The sequence below is a fragment of the Rhineura floridana genome, chromosome 1 (genome assembly GCF_030035675.1).
Source record: "Rhineura floridana isolate rRhiFlo1 chromosome 1, rRhiFlo1.hap2, whole genome shotgun sequence".
Classification (NCBI taxonomy): Eukaryota; Metazoa; Chordata; class Lepidosauria; order Squamata; family Rhineuridae; genus Rhineura; species Rhineura floridana.
In genome coordinates this window covers 116,659,508-116,679,494 of record NC_084480.1, presented here as the reverse complement: position 1 = coordinate 116,679,494, position 19,987 = coordinate 116,659,508, and the positions used below count along the sequence as shown (strand labels likewise).

The window sequence follows — 19,987 nt, the reverse complement described above, 5'->3', positions numbered from 1 at the left end:
AAATGATTACGGTGTGAAGTTTTCTGTTGTTAGTGTGACTCCGCTGAATTAACTTTACAATGTTGTAAGAAAGATGAGCATCTGGTTGAACATTGTCACTGGTAGGAAGGTAATCCTACCTTCATGCAGATTCCATTGAAGTCAATAGGTGTTGTATAATTTTATCCCCTAGCCAAATTAATGCTTCATAACTCTGAATTTCTCATGTTTGAAATATACAAGGTAGAAATTGATAGGTTTCTATCTTCATCAATCTGTTTTGTTCTTCCTTAATCAGCCTACACAGCCTCAGGCACATCCCAGGCCAATCGATATGTGGGACTAAGTCCAAGAGACCCTTCCTTTCTACACCAGCAACAGGTGGGCAAGTTTCAAATAGGTATTAACAATAAAAAGACAAGGATTTGGAATAACTCCCTTCATACACGCTGCCATTGACCTTAAAACTAGACCAGACTGAGTAATTTATACAAAACCTATTTGTATCTCCAATATTTACATAACTATGTGATGCTTCTTAGAGTATGACATGAAAAGGGTTTTCCACAGTGAATCTTTCAGTTACATTATTTCTAAAGAACTTGGAAGTAGATTTTTTAATAAAATATGAATGCCTCTGTAACGAATCAATGCTAGTTAGAATTAAACAAAATAAGATTTTATTCTCTAGCTATCCAGTATTTGATATTTGAAAGTATACATTTATAAATTTATAGCTCCAAAAGAATATCAAATTCTATTGTAGAACATCATCCCTAGATTAATACATTTAAAAGTGCTTTATTGTTTTCCTGTGATGCAAACATGTTTGTTGCAGTTTCTCACATCATTTACATTTCAAGTAGCATTTTAGATTTCACATCTCATTAATGCTGTACATTTAATGCAAATAAATTGTTCATCCAAAATGAACACATAGAACTGAGATTAATAGTGGCTAATAACAAATATCCACCATCAATAAAAAAAATAGGGACGTGCAGAACTTCCATCTTGTTAATTAAACATAGAAGAATACTAAATTCTAGTGCTTCAGACTTAAAATATGCTTCGTGATGATGCATGAGGCTGTTTTTACAACTTGCAGTGCTGTAGTCTAATAGGCATAGGCTCATATCACCATTTCTTGCCTATGCTTGTTCTGTGTGTATGGTGATATCAGTTAGACTGCACTGTATCTGGAAACTGTATCTGGTTATCACCCTAACCACCAAGACCAAAGTGGCATTATATGTATCTTATGCAGTCTTCAGTGATACCTACTCAAAATAGTTGATGTGCTTATAGGCTGGTGTTTTCTTGTTGTTGTTTTACAAATGAGACCTTACTGAAAACATTTGTAATGGGACAAAAAAAGTACAAATAATGATTAGGTGTTTTAAATCAACTATTTAAAGTTTTTGGCATTATGCTTATAATTTGGCCAGTGTGCAATCACTTTATTTTAAATATGCACTTTTGTTTTTAAAAAACAGAACAAAAAGACTGTTGTCATACACTGAATGTGAGAAATCTTGTGACTGTGGAATTGCAATATTTCAAAAAAAGTTTTGTCTTTCTTTTAGTTAGGCTGCAGTCCAAACCCCTGATCTTTGGAGCATAGGTACATAGGAAGCTGCCTATACTAAGTCAGACCATTGGTCCAGCTAGCTCAGTATTGTCTACACCGACTGGCAGTGGCTCTCCAGAATTCCAGGCAGGGAATCTCTTCTAGCCCTTTCTGGAGGTGCTAGAGATTGAACCTGGAACCTTCTGCATGGAAAGCAGATGCTCTACCACTGAACTACACTGCCTTGGGCTCCTGCTGGGAGGAAGAGCGGGATATAAATCAAATAATAAATAAATAAATAAATGATGGCCCTAAACGAGGATTAGACTTTAGTGGACATTGTAATCTCACTGTTGTTCCTGCTTACAGAGCACTGGTGTCCCTTTTCACTGAGTGCAGCATAGGGCCCCAAAATAGGATGTTATGGGTGTGGGGTGGGAGCAGAGCAGGATCAGTTATGGATTTGCTGGACCCTGAGCAAGTCAGTTCCTTGGAGACAGGCCCAATTTGGGTGACCTGGAGATGGCACAGCAAAAGAGAGAGAGAAAGACATCCTTCACCACCTTCCACTCTATCTGGCACAAGATGGCAGGGCTCCAGCCCGTCCCAGCCCCTTGTTAGGATCGGTCCGCCCTTCACTTTTTTAAGAAAGAAAAAAACAATTCCACATTCCTTAGTGATATTTAAATAAGATTGTTGCACATTGACAACAACAACAACATGGACTGCCTTCAAGTCAATCCCAACTTATGGCGACCCTACGAATAGGGTTTTCATGGTAAGAGGTATTCAGAGGGGTTTACCATTGCCTTCCTCTGAGGCTGAGAGGCAGTGACTGGCCCAAGGTCACCCAGTGAGCTTCATGGCTGTGTGGGGATTTGAACCCTGGTCTCCCAGGTCCTAGTACAATACTCTAACCACTACACCACACTGGCTCTCTGTACATTGACAGTGCTAATATTACAAAGTCCATGCTTGCTTAATACACTTTCTGTCTGTTTGTGTGTGAGTTTTTTTGGTCATATTGGGCTGTATACAACTATGCCCCACTGATGGAAGGTGCTTTCATGAACAGAAATGGGGGAGGAGGTGATTTTTCATATTCCCCTTTTGTGCTGCAGACGTGCAAGCCACCTTCCACTCGGTTTTAAATGTTTCCTGGCTCTCTGGGGCAGATTGTGAAGGTTCACAGGAGGCTGCAGAAGGATAGGGGAATTAGCAAAAATATCATACCCTTTTCCTCTCATGTAAGATTCTGTTGGATAAAAGAAGTCTTCCATCTGTGGAGGCACACAATTTGGATATAATCCAGTATCAAAACATTAAGAAACTGCTATAAATGCCTGAATGTCTTTTTCATGCAGAAAACATTCCTTTAAGGTAAAGAGACGGGACGAGCTAAAGAATTTCATAAAGCAGCAGGGATGAAGCATGGTGGTGCTAATAGATTTTTATTATATTAATTTTTAATGTGTATGAACTTGTTAAGAGTAGAAAAGGCCTATTAGAGACCATTGACCCAGGCAGTAATCTATTTGCATAATGCAGGATTGGACGCACAGCTCTCCCTTCCATTGTTCACGTAAAATAACTTGTGATGTGGACATGCCATACGGAATCCCAAATGCCCAATGGTCTGATTTTTACAATCTTGCCTTCCCTTTTTGCGGTGGGATAAATGTACAAATCAGAGTTTTATGTGTGAAACTATTCACATCACATTAGGTGCATGTAGGAGGAGTGGGATCCACAGCCACACTACCACATATGGCTCACTGGGTAAGTATCTGAAATGAGCCAATATTCCTCTCTCATTCAAACATTCTACACTGAATAGAAACAAGAGTTTGAAGCCATTTCTTTTTATTATTATTCTCATGTAACTGTAGTTGGATAGGAGAAGTAGCAGTGCTAAAACTTAGTGGGGAAAGTATTTTGCAATATTAAATTTTCTCATTCTGTAATTAATTTTATGTTTATGTATGCTTTTATGTACATCTTTTTGCCACAAGATGTGGTAATGGTCTTAATGACTTTTTTTAAAAAAAGAAATAAGCAAATGCATGGAGGAAACATCTGTTAATGACTTCCATGTTCAGAGGTTGTATACTAAGCACTAGAGGTTAAAGGCAAACTCTTAAGGGATTGCCATCAATATTATAACTTCTTTGTGAGCTTCTAGGCTGACTGTTGCTAAAAACAGAATGCAAGAGGAAAAGTACCTTGGCCTAATCCAGCAAAGTTATTATTGGGTTCTTAAAGATATTTAATTAAGGAATAGATTGTACTGGTGGATGCCTTGTAGAAGCAAGATACTACAGTTAATAAGCTTGTGAGGCATGTTAATAATAGGATTTCCAACAACCTTTTTGATATACTGAACTGACTCCTAAAATGTCTCAGAAATGATAATGTATATAATTTTATTGTCGGGGGGGAGAACACATACAAAAAATGTCTAAATTACTTGGATAGAGTAAAGGTTATGCTCTGGTAAGGCAGAAATAAGATTGATTTATTATGTCCTTTCATTACTTTACAACAATTTAAAAGAGACCACTCTTCTTGTGGCAGGTCCTAAATGCATTTGGTTTAAAGTAGACCATGATGAATGAAAAGAAAAATCAAGGGGTACATGAAATAAAGGCAATCAATCATTTTATATTAGTTGAAAGAAATTCTAAATTACAAAGCCAATGGTTTTAGTTCCAGAGAGGTGTTTTAAACATTCACCATTCCTTTTAATATACTTTGACCCCTTAGAAATCAATATTGTCACAGGTACATTCTCTGTTTCACAGGAGGAAGCTTTGGAGAGATTTATTCTCTTATGTTATAAGAGGTATTGACATTTATTCTTGAGTGCTCTTTTTTTAAGAACCATAACATAGCCTATATAAATAGTAATAGTAGTAATGACCATAAATTTAGGCTGCTTGTATAGCTGATGATTCTCCTTATAAATAGTCTCTCCACAAAATAAGTTTGGTAGAATTTCCAGTAAAACAATTTATTACTGAAAATTGCTGGAATGTTTCCATTGATGGGAGCATTATAAATATAACTTTGGACGAGCATGTGCATAACCAAAATGACCAATAGATTTTAATTTACTGACCAGGATATTATGAAATGCATGTTATTAAACATGTACTTAATATATTGATCGCTACAAAGTCAGACTTATTATTAAGAATCATAAATCTAATCATTCCCGTTTCTGTCGCTCTTTGGTTCCCAGTTACTTTGAATTGCCGAATAATTTCCATGGTGAAACAATAGCATAATATACCTTTAAATTTAAAAACATTTAAGCACTTTTTTAAAAGTCAGTTTAACACTAGACACACCAATGTTTGTTACTGTAATAAACATTACAACAATCATTATTGTTTGGATATAATATAGACTACCTCTTTGAATCATTTTGTGTACAGTAGGCTCCTGCTTACCGGCGCTTTGCTTACCGGCGTTCCGCTAATGCGGCAGCTTTCATTCCCCGTTTTAAGGCCGATTTTGCGGCATTTTCGCGCGACCCACCCTATTATGCTCAATGGGGTTCCGCTTTATGGCAGGGGTCCGGAATGGAACCTGCCATATAAGCGGGGCCCGCCTGTATAGAGGAAATTTTAATAGTAATCAATTGATGACTCTGGAGTCATTCTCTTCAATTTGTTTTCCTCTTTTCCAGTTCAATTGTTATATTAGCATAAATTCCTAGTTCTTAATTCCCCCTCCCCCAGACCTTGATGTGGTTAATAGTGGAGTAATGTACTGAGGAGTTTTTGCTTCCACAGAATCTTCAAAGAGCTCCTTCTGGGAGGAAGAGTGGGATATAAATTTAATTAATAAATAATAAAGATTTCCATAATGAGAAGATTGGCAATGGCAGATAATGTCCAAAAGATAGCTTGTCTGCCATCACCTATCTTTCCCCACACTGCACAGCTGAAAGGGTTTGGGACATGTTCTAGGGCAAATTGTTCCTCTCCCACTGTTTTGCACTGCAGCTGCCATCAGCCCCAGCCAACATTGCGCTGGTTAGGACTGATAATAGCTGTACGTCAGCAACATCTAGTGAGCACAAGGTTAGGGAAGGATGTTTTAGGGTACACTTTCAATTTGTCTAGGGTAGTGGTTAAGGTCAATAGGTCTTAATTAATTAATTAATTAATTTGTATCCCACCCTTCCTCCCAGCAGGAGCCCAGGGCGGCAAACAAAGCACTAAAAAACTTTAAAACATCATAAAAACAGATCTTAAAATACATTAAAACAAAACAGCATTAAAAACATTTTAAAAAACAGCCTTAAAAAGGGGTTAAAAACATTATTTAAAAACATATTAAACAATTCTGACACAGACGCAGACTGGGATAGGTCTCAACTTAAAAGGTTTGTTGAAAGAGGAAAGTCTCAAAAGGCGCCGAAAAGATAGCAGGAATTGTTGGCAACTTATGTAAATGAAGATTATGCCATGGAGCCTATCTGAGAATCCTTACAAAGAATAAAGGTTCCACAGCAGACAGATCACTGCAAAATAGTTTTGGGATTGGGGCTGAACTCTAATGATCTGAAGTGGAAGTTTGCTCATTAACAGAATCTTTCTTCTGTACCTAACTCATACAATTGGAGTTTTAGCCAGGATTCCAAATATTTATTAATTTATGCAGAAAAATCTAGAATCACATTTTCCCCTGATTTACCCTGATCAACTGGTGGATTTTTAAAATATTTCACTAGTATGATCACAAAAATGAAATAAAAGTTAATATTTATTACAGTTTTTAAATGTTTTATAATAAATCATCTTCCCACTAAAGCAAAATGTAGAGTGCTAACGTTTAATTTCTTGTGCAGAGTAAGATTTTACAAAGAGAAAATAAAAAGGGGGAAATCCAAAAATGAAGAGAAGTGATCAATCATATTAAAAATATTTAGAGTCTTCCATGAGCTGGAGTTGGTCCAGTAATTAAGCAATTGCTACATTCTTCATATCCTAGCATTCCTTAACATCGTTGTATGTATTTTACTAGCACATTGGACTTTCAGGGTGTGGTCACAGCTTGGAAAAGTTACTTTTTTGAACTACAACTCCCATCAACCTCAGCCAGAATGGCCACTGGATTGGGCTGATGGGAGTTGTAGTTCAAAAAAGTAACTTTTCCAAGCTCTGGATGGGTATAGGTGTACGCAACATTAGTTTTAGACAGACTTATTGTCTCTCACACACACACAATCTACCACCCTACTATGTGAGATGTATTTTAAAAATAGAAAACTACAAATGCCTTTTATTTAAATCTAATGCCCAAGACTGGTCTTTCACAGCAGCTATTCCAGCAGGAAGTTGTACTTCAAGATACATCTTTTATTGTTTAAATGATTCCATTCAAATCATATTAAAATGAAGCCGAAATGATAACTGCAAACACAGTTTATGGCCTTTAAATTGTCAGGCAAAGACTGTAAGGGCACTAGAGTAGGTTCTCATACAAAGATTTAATAGATTTAGGAAACAAGTTATCGACGCTTAGGCTGTTTGTATTGTGTCTCTTACCATAATTGACAGTTTGACGTAAAACCTAGTCACATGACTGTCAGAGACAAATGTAAATGGATAAGAGGTCACATTTCACTTATTCTTGTTAGAAAGGAAACATATTTAAAGGAAGTTTCAGTCAAAACAATGACAATATGCATATGTTTATAGCCTTCCCTCAATCAACAAAAAGCATAGTAAGGTCTCATATCACTTGCTGTCTTTTCGATATGTATGTTTACTTAAACTACTGATTAAAGAGGTGTGGAAGGAACAGTAATCTTCGACCTGTGTTAAAATATGGCAGAATAATATTAAATGGGTTTGTAATTTGAGTAAACACTAAAAATTGTGAGTTGAAAAATTCAAGATGAAAAAAGTTTTGCTACACCATAGTTTCTTAAACTGAACTTTTTCAAAAGTCAACAACGATTTGAAGATATTCTAAAAATACTGCCAGTATATGATGCCATACTTAGGGGCTTGTTCCTTCTTTTAAAAAAAGTTTTTTTTTTAGTGGAAGAATTAAGGAACTTGGAAAAATCTTGTTGAAAGAAACTTGATCTGGCACCATTGAATGTCAACCTGTTTGTGGAACAGAACATGAAATTTTGGAACATGAGATGGAATTTTTCCTACCTCTCCTCCTCCATGGAGCTTCCACATCCCTCCAAAAAACCTGTTCCAGAAGGTTGGGACTTTCTGAAGCTGATTGGGGTATGTGTGGGCTGTACAGGAAGGAGGAGAGGAAGAGGAAATTCTGTTGTATGAGTACAAGTCTACTCTTGTTACATTGAATATTACACTTAGTATCAGGAATCCAGAAGCAAGGTAAGAGTCTTCATAATCAGTACCTGTTGCCATTAACAAGAATTTGGAAACTTTCCTTAAACTGTTCCGTTGATGATATTTGGATCAGTCTTTCCTTCTCTGAACTAGTTCAACAATAGTGAATGAGTAAATTTACATTTATGGAATGAATACAGGTTGCTCAGTGGATCCAGGAATGGAGCTGGTGTAATTTTAATAATGTTAATAGATTGATTAAATGGCAAACAAGTCATGTGTATAAGGGTGGTCTGATCTTTGGAGCTACACCCATTTACAAGAGAATGTGCATTTGCAACTTTGCCATAGAATTGTGTTATTTGCTCCTGTCTTGATCCAAGAAGAGAGATGCGATTGATCATTGCATCTGGAATTTAGGATTGTGAGTGCAGTTCCCAGTGTTGTATTAGGAATCACATGTGCAGTGTCAAGTGGATGGTCAGTATTCTCTACTATTTGGTGGAGATGGGAACTGAGGCTGCAGTTCTATACCTACTTACCTATGGAATTAGCCCTATTAAACTGAGTGGAATTTACTTCTGATTAGGATTGCACAATAAGAATCACAGCCCTGTTTCCGTCATTATCAGTGAGGGAACAATGGCTATTCATAATGGTGATCACAATGGTGATATATATTGAATGGCTAGGTGCCTTTGGGTGCATATATTTATAATAGCATGCAGGCAGCTTATTGCTGCACACATATCTTTGGATTATGTCCCTGTATATGTGAATGCATAATTTTAATATTCTTGAGTTTAGGTTGGATTCTTATTGAAATGTGTTTAAATACACATTTTAAAAAACTGTTTGTATGAACATATATTACTTGTGCCCAATACTGCAAGTACTGCAATTTTTTCAAATTACCAGAGACATTCAGGTCCTATTACAAATGGATTATCATAGTTTTTGGTAAGAGGATCTAAAATTATTTAGTAAAGCCAGTGGATTGACACTCACATGCTTTTTAATCAACCTAAAGGATTTTTATGGGTTCTTGAGTTTTGATATAAAAGCTTTTGACATGTTTAGTTCAGTCAATTCAGACAGCTTGCCAAGCCATGGTTTTCTCTAACTGTAATGTAAACATCAAAGAATGACTTGAGCTTCCAAACTATCAGTAAACCATAATTTCAAGTTGCTCACCTACTTTTACTTCTGTTTGCTTGGTAAGCACCCCAGTCCCTAGAGTCTCGATGCAATTTCCTCCAGAAATACAGCAAGGGCTATAGTTATGGTTTTTCAATTCAGACATCATTCTTAACCAGAATTAGTGTACACATGGCTTACAAACCCCATTCAAACCACTATTTCTGATTCTGGTTTGCTGATCAATCAGTTCAGCATCACAAGCTATGGTTTGATGTGATGTCTGAATTAAGTGTGAGTAAATTTAATGGTTGATGGCACACAGATACTGAAGATACAATTTTTATAATGAAAATACAAAAAAAACTAATATAGTTGGAGGTACTTACCATCAAAACTACATTGCAATAGCTATGCTGAAGCTACCAATTGAAAGAGGTAGATGTGCAGTACGGGTAATCAACCTGTTGTTGTGTTCCCCACCACCATGTTTGGCCCCACATACACACTAATGTGCTACTTGAGCACCTTCAAGATCATAGTATAGTTTAGGTACTGCAAGATTTTTTGAAAAGGGGAATGAGGAAGAAAATAGCACGTATGTGTCAGCAGCAACTCCTTTGAATCATGGTCAGATTCACCTGAAAAATACTGCCTGTAAAATTTTAAAACAGATACATACCCTCCTCCAAGCATAATTTCTGTCCCTGTAGCTACTCTTGAGAATTATTTTGGGCAGGAATGTCTTTCTTCTGGTTGATTTCATATTCCTATTTTTAAAAAAGTTCTCAGTCCTTCACATAATGAATAACAGTCAAGAAAAGTCCACATTTCCATTTCTGAATACTCAACAGCAGGAAGTACAAGAGTGTAGCAGTCAGACAGGGTCAAGACAGGGATATTATCTTGTCCTCAGCATATATGTTTTTCAGGAAAGGAGTGTAATAAATTGAGCTGCTGTGAAAGTCATTGCTTTAGCTATAACACGTATATTTTAGAGGCACTTGAAGTTGCCCATTGGGGGAGGGGAGGAAAAACAGCATAGATAAATGAATCACAGTAATCATATTATTATTTAATTCAAAGTGCCATTTGATGCATGATATATATGCTAGAGGCATTTATAGTATTAGTGAGTAGAGATTAAAATCACTTTTCCTATGTTTTCTTCACAAGGCTAGATGAGACTTATTTTCTCAAACATAAAAATAATCATTACATCTTTTCAGGAAATCTGCTAGCATTCTAGGGCAGCTGCTAAACAAATGGCTGTATAGGGTTACATGAATAATTAGTGAAGAGCAATACTGATGATTTGGTGATCTGGGAAGAATTTCAGTTTACATGTAGTGCGCTCTTCACTGTATTTAAAGTCTTTAAAATGCTATTATTTTGCGTCTAGAACCAGATTAGATTATTTTACCACTGCATGTTAAGCAATGCCATATTCAGTAACACTAAATTAATCAACCTCTATTACAAATGCCTCCACCCTTGAACAATAAGATAAGGTCATTATGTAATTTTGGATTCTCTTTCCTATAAATTGCATGTCATCTGTGTATCACCAAATGCATGCTTTCAAGATATTGATTTTTTTGTCCTTTTTTTCTAGTACATTGAATAATTTTAAGTGGTTTTATTTTCTTTCTTTTAAAATTTTTACTATTGAACATTAACATTTCTTTTTTTCCAGCTCAGTTTATAATATAATTAATTGCTCAATACCAATTATTCTTTTATGCTTTTATTAATAGAGAAACACACCCAAGTAGCATTTTCTTAATGTGAGAAAAAGTAGGATTTTATTTTGCACAATAAGTGTTAAGATTTTATTTTTTAAATTGTTTTTGTTTTTACACTACTACTACTACTACTTGGGGATGTAAGGTTTGTGCCATGTAAAGTGCTAGTTTGCATGCATTCATTTAAATACTAAAAACTGTAGTACTGCTCGATCCATATCTGACTGCTAGGTTTCAATTGACAGCTGAGGATTTGTGACTGGACCATGAATCAAAACGGCAGGCATTTATACCCCAGTGCCAATGAGGATACATTGGGAATTACTTGGCAAAGGTAAAATTTTAATTATTTCCAAACCTAAACTATCTTGGGTTCTTCGTTATCTGTTTTAAGTGGCCTCCAGGAATATATTTGTCAAAATCTAACTACAAAATATATTTGTAACATCTCTTGAATTACATGTTTTAGATTACCTGAAATGCAAATTGAACCTTTTCAGTTAAGCACTTGGGATACCAAATGTTTGCTGTCAAGTATATAGTTTGTGGAACATTGGAGAACAAATTTATAGTTGCGTATTTTGAGGCTTGCCTAGAGCCTTATAAATTTATAAGAGATTGTATGGTTTTAAAAATAATAAGTGACTGGTACAGGAAGTGTTAAAGCTTGGACAATGTGCATGGATAATACTCACAGAAACAATTGATATGAATTTGGAACATTAATATGTTTGCCAAGGTAAGCTAGAAGCCACATCTTATAAACTAAACTACAGTTAACCAGCATTTGCTTTCATAAATATGTTTACACTTTACAGGTAATTGAAAACTATTTCTATGACACATAGACCTTATTAAACTATAGATTATTAACACATAGCTTTAGCATCATGTGTGAACCCATCCCAGCTGCTTAACTATGCCCCAAACACAATCTGAAACCGTGGTTTGTTGTTGGCTTGGTTTGTTGTAACTGTAGCTTGACATTACATGCGAACTCAGCACCTTTCCTTAACCATGGCTTGTTTGACTGCCTTACCCAAGACATTCGATATACTACAATGACAAAAGGCAAGAGACGCTAGAAAGCAAACCAAACTTTGGGGAAACAAGCCATGGTTTGTTTGATTGTCTGTAGAACAATTTATGATTAACTCATGGTTTTTTAAACAGATCATGGCTTAGCATTATGTGAGAACCAGACCAAATTGAACAGATAAATTCATGGATATTTGTAAATATGTTTGTTTAAAAGGAGGCTGCAGTCTTAAGCATAGAACTAGTGGGGGTGACGCAGCTGGTTTCTCACTCAAAATCACATTGCCTCCCCCAGATGAAACTGTTTTTCTTCCCAATGAGGGAAAATATGTAGGGTGATATACAACATTAGTCATACTCAGGGTAGACCCATTGAAATCAATGGACACATGTAAATTAAATCCATTGATTTCAATGGGTGTAACCTGAGTATGACTTATTTGGATATCACCCATAGGTAGGAAGCATTTTATGGAGGGTGATTTTGAACAATGTTCTTCCCAAGTATCCTTCCTCTCCTCCTGATTGCATCTTCTTTAGCTGTTTTTTGTGGGGAGGAGATGTCAGGGGGAAATTACACATGACTGTGTGAAATGTGTAACTTGGCCTAAATGTAAAGGAAACAGCATAGTCCCCTACGGGCATACCTTTTGTGATTAAAAAGTCAATTCCCCTCATATACCTGTGAAGAATGCATAGTAACATGCAAGCAAAAGGAGTACTGTAGCTGAGGAACGGGGGGGGTCACTAATATTCTATGGCTAGAATCTGTCTGATTGGTTGACCATTAATAGTGTTCTTTATAAGCAGCAATTCTGTATAAATACAGTGAACTATGAGGTTTGTTGGCTTCATATATAAACTTAGAGCTAGAATGAAGCCCATAGGTTCATGTAGTCCAGTACCCTGTCTTGAAGTATTTGTTACTAGGGTTGCTAGGTCTCCAGTTTTTGCCCAGAGACTCCAGATTTTGGGGGTCTTCACTGGGTCTCCAGGTGAGTGACTCCAATATCTGGACTCTCAGGTTTCACTTTAAAAAAATTAAGTTCCTAAGTGGTCTGGTTCAAGAAATACACACCAGAACATCAGCTGCTGCCCCCCACAACTTCCGTTAAATGAGCTTGTAGCTGGCTAACCCCACCCTTTCAGGTTTGTAGCCAGTAGGTGAAGTCAGGGTTGTGATTGACAAGGGATTTCTTGACCTCCAGTCAATAGCTAGAACCCTTTGCAAGTCCAGAAAAATTATGCATTTTCCTGCTTGTCTGAAAATATGACAAACTGCTTTCAGCAGTAGCAAAAGTCCCTTTCTCTGTGTGTGCAGGCAATCTAGAACAAGATCACAGCAGGATCCTGATAGGCATGCACAGTAAACAATTTCAGTTATGATTATAATAAAAGTGTACATGCAGGGTTTTGCAAATTACTTGCAAAAATAGCATATTATACATTTTATCTTTTAAATAATTTTTGAATTTATTTAAATTTTTAAAAAGTGTACATGCAGCTTATGATGCTATTATAATGTGTTATACTTCTCTAATCACGTAGAGTCAAACAAGTTTAAATTTTCCTGGGCTGTTGAAGAGGGCAGTTTATTTGTTTAATTCATAGCCTGTTTTGAAAACCTTCCTAATATGAAGCTTGAACCCTATATTCACTTTTCTGGGAGGAAAGCTGCAGTGCTAATCCTACATACTGGGAGTAAACCCATTGAATTCAGTGGGATAACTTTTGAATAGATATTGTTAGGATTGTGCTGTAAATCAATGGGACCTTTGAGTGAACATAGCAAAGGATTGTGTTTGTGTTGTAAATATTTCTCTCCCCCTCCAATCCTATTTTTTTAAGCAATTAGGCGGGGCTTACTTAGGTGTCACTGCTTTTATTTTGTAGGAAACCAATACTTTTTTTTAAAAAGTGTTCTGCAATGACCAACTGGTTTTAACAATAAACTATTATATGGGGTGTATGTATTTTTGCATATTCAGTGTGCGTATGTGGCGTCTTTCCAACAAACCTCTGAGGTAGGGTTGCCAATTGGAAAACAAGGCAGGTTACAACAAGAAATAAATCCATTTAAAATCCAATAACCATAAAGACAAGTATAAAACAATTGGAAAACAGCTTAAAGTGGCATGGTTCTGAATTTTGGGTTGCGTGAATGAGGCTCCTTATCACTTGAGGTTGCAGTCCTGTGCATGCTTCCCTGTTTGAGTAAGCTCCACTGAATATATTGGGACTTGCTTCTGAGTAAACATGCATAGGATTGCACTATAAATATCTTTACAGGTTGCGTAAATAATAAACATCTTTAACTGTCATGCTTATATAAATATTTCCCAATAAAAATCTGATTTCACACTATGGTTGTACATTATTATTTCCTCTACATTTTAAGTATGCCCTTCTTCCTTGGGGTGGTCATGGTTCCCCTCTGTTGTTTTCACCTTGAGGAGTAGATTAGGCTGAGAGATGGTGAGTAGCCCATGGTCACCTAGTAAACCCTGTAGCTGATTTCCATTAAAAAAAAATAATTAAAACAATTTACATGCAGGCAATGTTTATGAAATAAATCCACACAATACATTTAAAGCACACCCAACTCACATTTAAAGTGCATGACTTCCCCCAAAGAATCCTGGGAAGTGTATTTTCCCCTCACAGTTATAGTTCCCACCACCCTTAACAAACTACAGTTCCCATGATACTGTGGTGGGATTCATGTGCTTCAAATGTATGTTGAATGTGCTTTAAAGGGACGGTGTGGACTTGCCCTAGTATGCTGTGCATTCATTAGTGAATTGAAAAGAGCAATTTTGAAAGATACTTTTTTTAAACAGGAAGGGCTGTAGCTCAGTGGCAGGGCACATGCTTTGCATGCAAAGGTCCAAAATTCAATATCTGGAAGAGACTATTGCCTGGAGTCCTGGAGAGCCAATGCTAGTCCATGTCATCAGTACTGAGTTAGATGGTACCAAATGGCCGGAGATGGTGTAAGGGCTTATCCACACGGCAGCCTAACTTTGTACTAAAAAAGCTGTTTTTACCATTGTAATAGCTTTTCAAAGTCCACATTTCTTGCTCAATGGTAGCTTCCAATCCACTGTTTTCCATTCACACAAGCAGGTGCTCCTCTGGAAAGGTTTAGTGTCGCTGTTTCCTTGTGGCCCCACCCCCAATTTCACATGTTTACTCCCTCCAGTGTATCCACATTGCTAATGGAGAAGGGAAGGGTTTTTTTTGTCAGTTTCATTATTTCTTGTCAATTGCACACCTCCGCTGAAGCTGGGAGGTTGGGGGTGCAATTGACATGAAACTATATGAAACTGACTAGAGGGGGGAGTGAGTGAAAGGCAAAGTAGGCAGTGGCTGTGGCAGCTTTTGCAAGCGGCAGAGAGAGAGGGAGCAGGCGATGGGGCATAAGAGAGACTGCCCACTAAAAATCATCGAAGCAAAGCACCTACACGGGGGAGCACAGTGCAGCTGAGATGGTTTTCCTTTCCTTTTCGCATTATCAGCGGATTGGATTAATATGGATTTAAAGGGGGAAACTGCATGATAGCTTCTCCTTGCCTGCAACATCATGTGAACCATGCAAATTACAAGATGCAAGTAGCACCAGACACACACTAAATCGCCATGTGGATGAGCCCTAAGGCAGATTCCTTTGTTCTAAAAGAGGAAAGAGACCCAAGGGCCACAGAGATTCCAATTTTTTAATGTATTTTATTTACAACCTGTATATACCACTTTATTGTAAAAAAAAACTATTACTCATTGGAATTGGGTTGGCTGTTAAAGTGAGCTTATAGCAGCCCACAGGGTAGGAGGAAAGGGTAGAGAATCTTCTTACTCTTACTCATTTCTCAAACCTCTGTCTGTAGTGAAGGGTCAAATCTGTAAAGAAGTTTGGAGCAGCCATGTTAAAAGGCAGGCAGGGAGTTGCCAATCCTGCTTGGATATGAGTATCTTTGCAGAGGATCCCTGGTCAAGCTTTACCAACAGCACAATCCAAACCATATCTACTCAGAAGTAAGTCCTGTTGAGTTCTATGGTGCTTAGTCTCTTAGTAAGCATGTTTGGAATTTCAGCCTTTCAGGACATCCATTTTTACTCCTGAGTGCTCCTATCTAACATCTACACAACACTGGACTCCCTTCTTCATACATGTCATCAGTACATGATGACTTCTGGTGACTGGCCTGGCCTGGCCTAAGGGCACTTAAACCCTTCTTTCCAGAAGCAAGTAGGCTAGATTAGATGTTCCCTACCCAGGCTGAGAAGAAATGATCCCGCCACTTCAGCTGGACCTGGGAATGCTAAAATTTCTATCTTAATTTCCAATCAGAAAAATGTTTTCATTTGAATGGTATACTCCAAGCAACTGTGGTTGATGCTTAATGCATCATGTATAATGACATCACTGGGGCCCACCCCCTGTGACATCAATAGAGTCTGCCCCCATGACTTCACTAGGGCCCACCCCTGAAAACTCAGGGTTTGGGATGCTTCTCACCTGGCAACCCTGTTTGTGACTCATGCCCAGTTTTGTCTTGTACCCTTTCTAGGAAAGAGTATTTCATAAATTATTTATGAACTGCTGTAATAGTTCAGGTGTTCCTTCCTAACATGGTTGGGTTTTTTCTGTTTCTAGCATCATCAACAACATAGACAGTTAGTATGAACAGAGGAAAGCCCAGACAGATTTAGGCTGATCTAACCCTTTCCCCATATTTTCTCCTTTGGTGGGAAATAAGCTTTGGGCATGTAATTTTGAAAAGACAAACTAGGTTAAGGAATGCTTCACCACCACCTCCCAATTATCAGTTGGATCATTAAAGGTTGCTTTTTATTGAGAACATGATGGAGAATTTTAACAAACCTTTAGGATAGATACACAGAGTTTGGTGTCATGTTTAGTTTGTCTTGGTGTGAGTAAGCTACTGACCCTGGTTCAAAAACTAGACTCACTCCATGTAATGTCTAGTTTATCCATTGTGATCTTGGCTCTAAGTTAGGCCCCTTCTGCCATGAACTCACTGTATGGCAGGATTGGAAAACCTGTGACCCTCCAGTTGTATTACAACTTCCATCATTCCTGATCATTGACTATGCTGGTTGGGGATAACTGTAACCAGAGTTTAACAACATCTGGAGGGCCACAGGTTCCCAACCTCTTCTGTATGGCCTAGACAAAACAAACTCTTTTCTATGTGAGGCCACAGGATCCAGTCTTCCTTCCCTTTCCTGGTTTGGCTAAGTAAACTCATGAAAATGGGGGTGGGGGGATTGACAGGAAAATGATCCTTACATCTCTCCTGAAGGTCTATAGATGGAACCTTCTGGGGGTTTTCTGTCCTGTCAATAGGAACAATAGGAGATTAGCCTTAGTTCTAATGGTTGGAGAGAAGTCCACTCTCACTGTTGACTTCTACTACCTAGGAAAAAGAGATCCCATCCATCCATCCATCCATCTATCCAATCTATTAAAAAAAAACACTCATGCAGGCTTTTATACTTTTAATTCATGAAGCTATGCTACAGTGTGGGGTAGGAGAAAATATTTTTGGAGGGGTGCCCAGTATCTTATATGCTGGTATAGTACAGTGGGGAGGAGAGCCTGGCTGGGAGTCCAGAGTCTGTGAGTTCAAATCCCGGCTCGTGTCTCCTGGGTGTCAAGGGCCAGCTAAAGATCACCCCCACAGTGAGTGGCTCAGGGGTTACGTGCCCTGCCACCTGTACAGCCGTGGGCAAGCTGCATAGTCCCAAGGAGCTCAGTTGCCCCCCAGCTGGCAGTTGCAGCCAAGGAAGGGGCTGGCTCGTGCATCTGTGGCAAACTAAGCATGCCCTAGCCAGCTGGGGAGGACTAGTCTCAGAGGGAGGCAATGGTAAACCCCCTCTGAATACCGCTTACCATGAAATCTTGATTCATAGGGTCGCCATAAGTCAGGATCAACTTCAAGGCAGTCCATTTCTATTTTGCCCAGTATCTCTTGCTGCAATTTGGAATCATCCATATGTACTACAGTAGCTAGCTCACTGTTGTAAACTCCCACTGAACACTGGTTGTTTGGATTACTTATGAATGCCTAAGTTGTTTTTTCTTTAAATGATTTTATAATATTTTCAAATAAGTTACTAACTAGCCTCTTGATATAAACCACGCTCAACTTAAGGATAGCAAACAGTGCCCAAATATATGCAGAGGCAGATTTTACTTTAGCTTTGTATGGTTTTATTGTATTGTATACTTGTATTACATACTTTAATTAAGTGAAGAACACTAATAAATTTCCTAGAAAAAAGCTCAAAATATAACAAATACAACCCAACATATAAACACACCCAATTTTAAGAATACAAGCCTTAAAGAAGTTTGTCCTTGTCTTTCTGCATTAAGTGAAAACATAGTTGATGGGATGTGGAACAATTCAAGAAAGGCTTGAAGTGTGCAAAATCCTGGATACATAACTCTGTTCACATGTGGTCAGGAAGATGCTCTCTCTATGTGGCAGTTCATTAATCTAAGTCTTTAGAATTATTTGCCATGCAAAATAAGCTATGACATGATGTGATAATTTCAGTGGCTGCCTGTGGGAGTCATGATTTGAGCGTGCAACTACCTGGTGGCATCTGGTTGGCTATTGGCCTGATCCAGCAGGGTTTTATGTTCTTACCTGCTTCTTAGCCAGTCTTGGCTGCATGCTTTTCCTCCATCTAGATTGTCATAGCTGTTTGATCTCTATAATAAAGGCTTGGCACAGCACCCTATGTTAGTGTTGTGTCATTATAGTGTGTAGGATGCAGTGCAATACAGCTTGCAGTCTTATGCTTAAATCTCCCTTAACCAGTAGTGACTAGTGTGCTGGGGTAGCCCTGATCTCATTACTGCCCTGCCCTAGTGCTGTCCAGGTAACCTACTGCAACACCAGTCTTGGGAGGGAAGCTTAGCAGTTCTACAGTACCTCCCCACATCAATCTCTGTTGCCCTTAATTCGTCTTAGACAAAGACTTCAATATTAGACAAACAATGTCTATATGCAAAAATAGTGAATACATCAGACTAGTTTTTATATGTTCTGTCCACTCACACAATGGGACTTCCGTCCTGAAGACTCCCTCCATATATGTTCCAAACAGTATTCCACTGGCTGACAGGCACAGTTGAATTTCACTCTTTAATTATAAACAATTTCACTCCCCGAGTAGAAAACAAAATACTCATGTCCGTTAACAACTGAAAATAACTTTATGCCCTGGCACATTTGAATCCAGGTGCAGAAGGCTTCTAAGGATGTTAAAACAAACCTAACACATTCAGTGAATGTGTGTGTGTTGTTTGAACACCTCAAGTAGAGTGGTTTTCAAAAACTCTTTCACGAAGACAAGACTCACAAGCTTTTTCTCACTTCTTTTTGGCAGTGTGCAAATCAGATTCTCTTCAGTTCAGAAAAAAAGTCTTCAGCTGAAAAAAGCCACAGGAATTGCTATAATATTACTAATTTCAAAAAAATGTGTGGCTGACAAGCCAATTGTCAGAACAAATTTAAAATCAAAACTGAGTTAAAAATCCAGTAATGCCTCAACAAAAGTGCTTGTAGGCTCTTGTTCAATTAATCGGAACCACGTGGGAATCAGCTTTACACAAGAACGTTCCAATGTAGACCAGCACTCATGAGGTTGAATTTAAAGCAACTACTATGCTGCTATTGTAACATCTGAGTAGGGCCTAACTATGAAAAGACTGGGTCGTTAGTAGTTTTGAACTTCGGGTCTTTTCCGCCAAGTCTTTAAAAAATGGTAACAATGTTAAGGCATTCATTGTCAGGTTTGTAATTTATATTTCAAAAAGCAAACCTTTTCAATGCTATTTTAAAGGGATAACTGCTAATTTAACATTACTTTTGCTGTGCCCAGGCATTAGGCTAGCATTTCCTGCTTTCACTTTGTTATCTTGACACAGAAGTACAGTACAACAGCTGGCTTGTTCTTAGAGCTCCTGAGGAGAGCCTTATTCTCAGAGTGCTGAATTTCCTTTTCAGCTGTAGCCATAGGGGTATTCTTAATGTTCAACTTTTTAGAACAGCATTCTTTGCCCCCCAACTCCTCTAAAGAGCTGTGATGATAATACTGATAATGCAGCGAAATGGAATAAGCCTTGGTTTGTGGGGGAAGGGAGACTGGAACAGTCT

The 19,987-nt window shown here is 37.9% G+C and overlaps 1 protein-coding gene across 11 annotated transcripts in view; it reads left to right on the top strand.

Annotated features, from left to right (window-relative positions):
* The window catches only part of NFIB (nuclear factor I B), a 326,941-nt gene that overhangs the window by 293,013 nt on the left and 13,941 nt on the right, over nt 1–19,987 (top strand). For 6 of the 11 annotated variants that reach the window (XM_061630103.1, XM_061630123.1, XM_061630095.1 and 3 more), the window contains 2 exons: nt 278–360; nt 11,003–11,091. The exons of 1 other annotated variant lie outside the window; for it this stretch is intronic. In XM_061630103.1, the coding sequence (XP_061486087.1) occupies nt 278–360; nt 11,003–11,091 (172 nt within the window). Of the gene's footprint in view, nt 1–277; nt 361–11,002; nt 11,092–19,987 lie in introns of those variants that run through there. 4 more of the 11 variants (XM_061630117.1, XM_061630121.1, XM_061630120.1 and 1 more) reach the window with 3 other exon arrangements.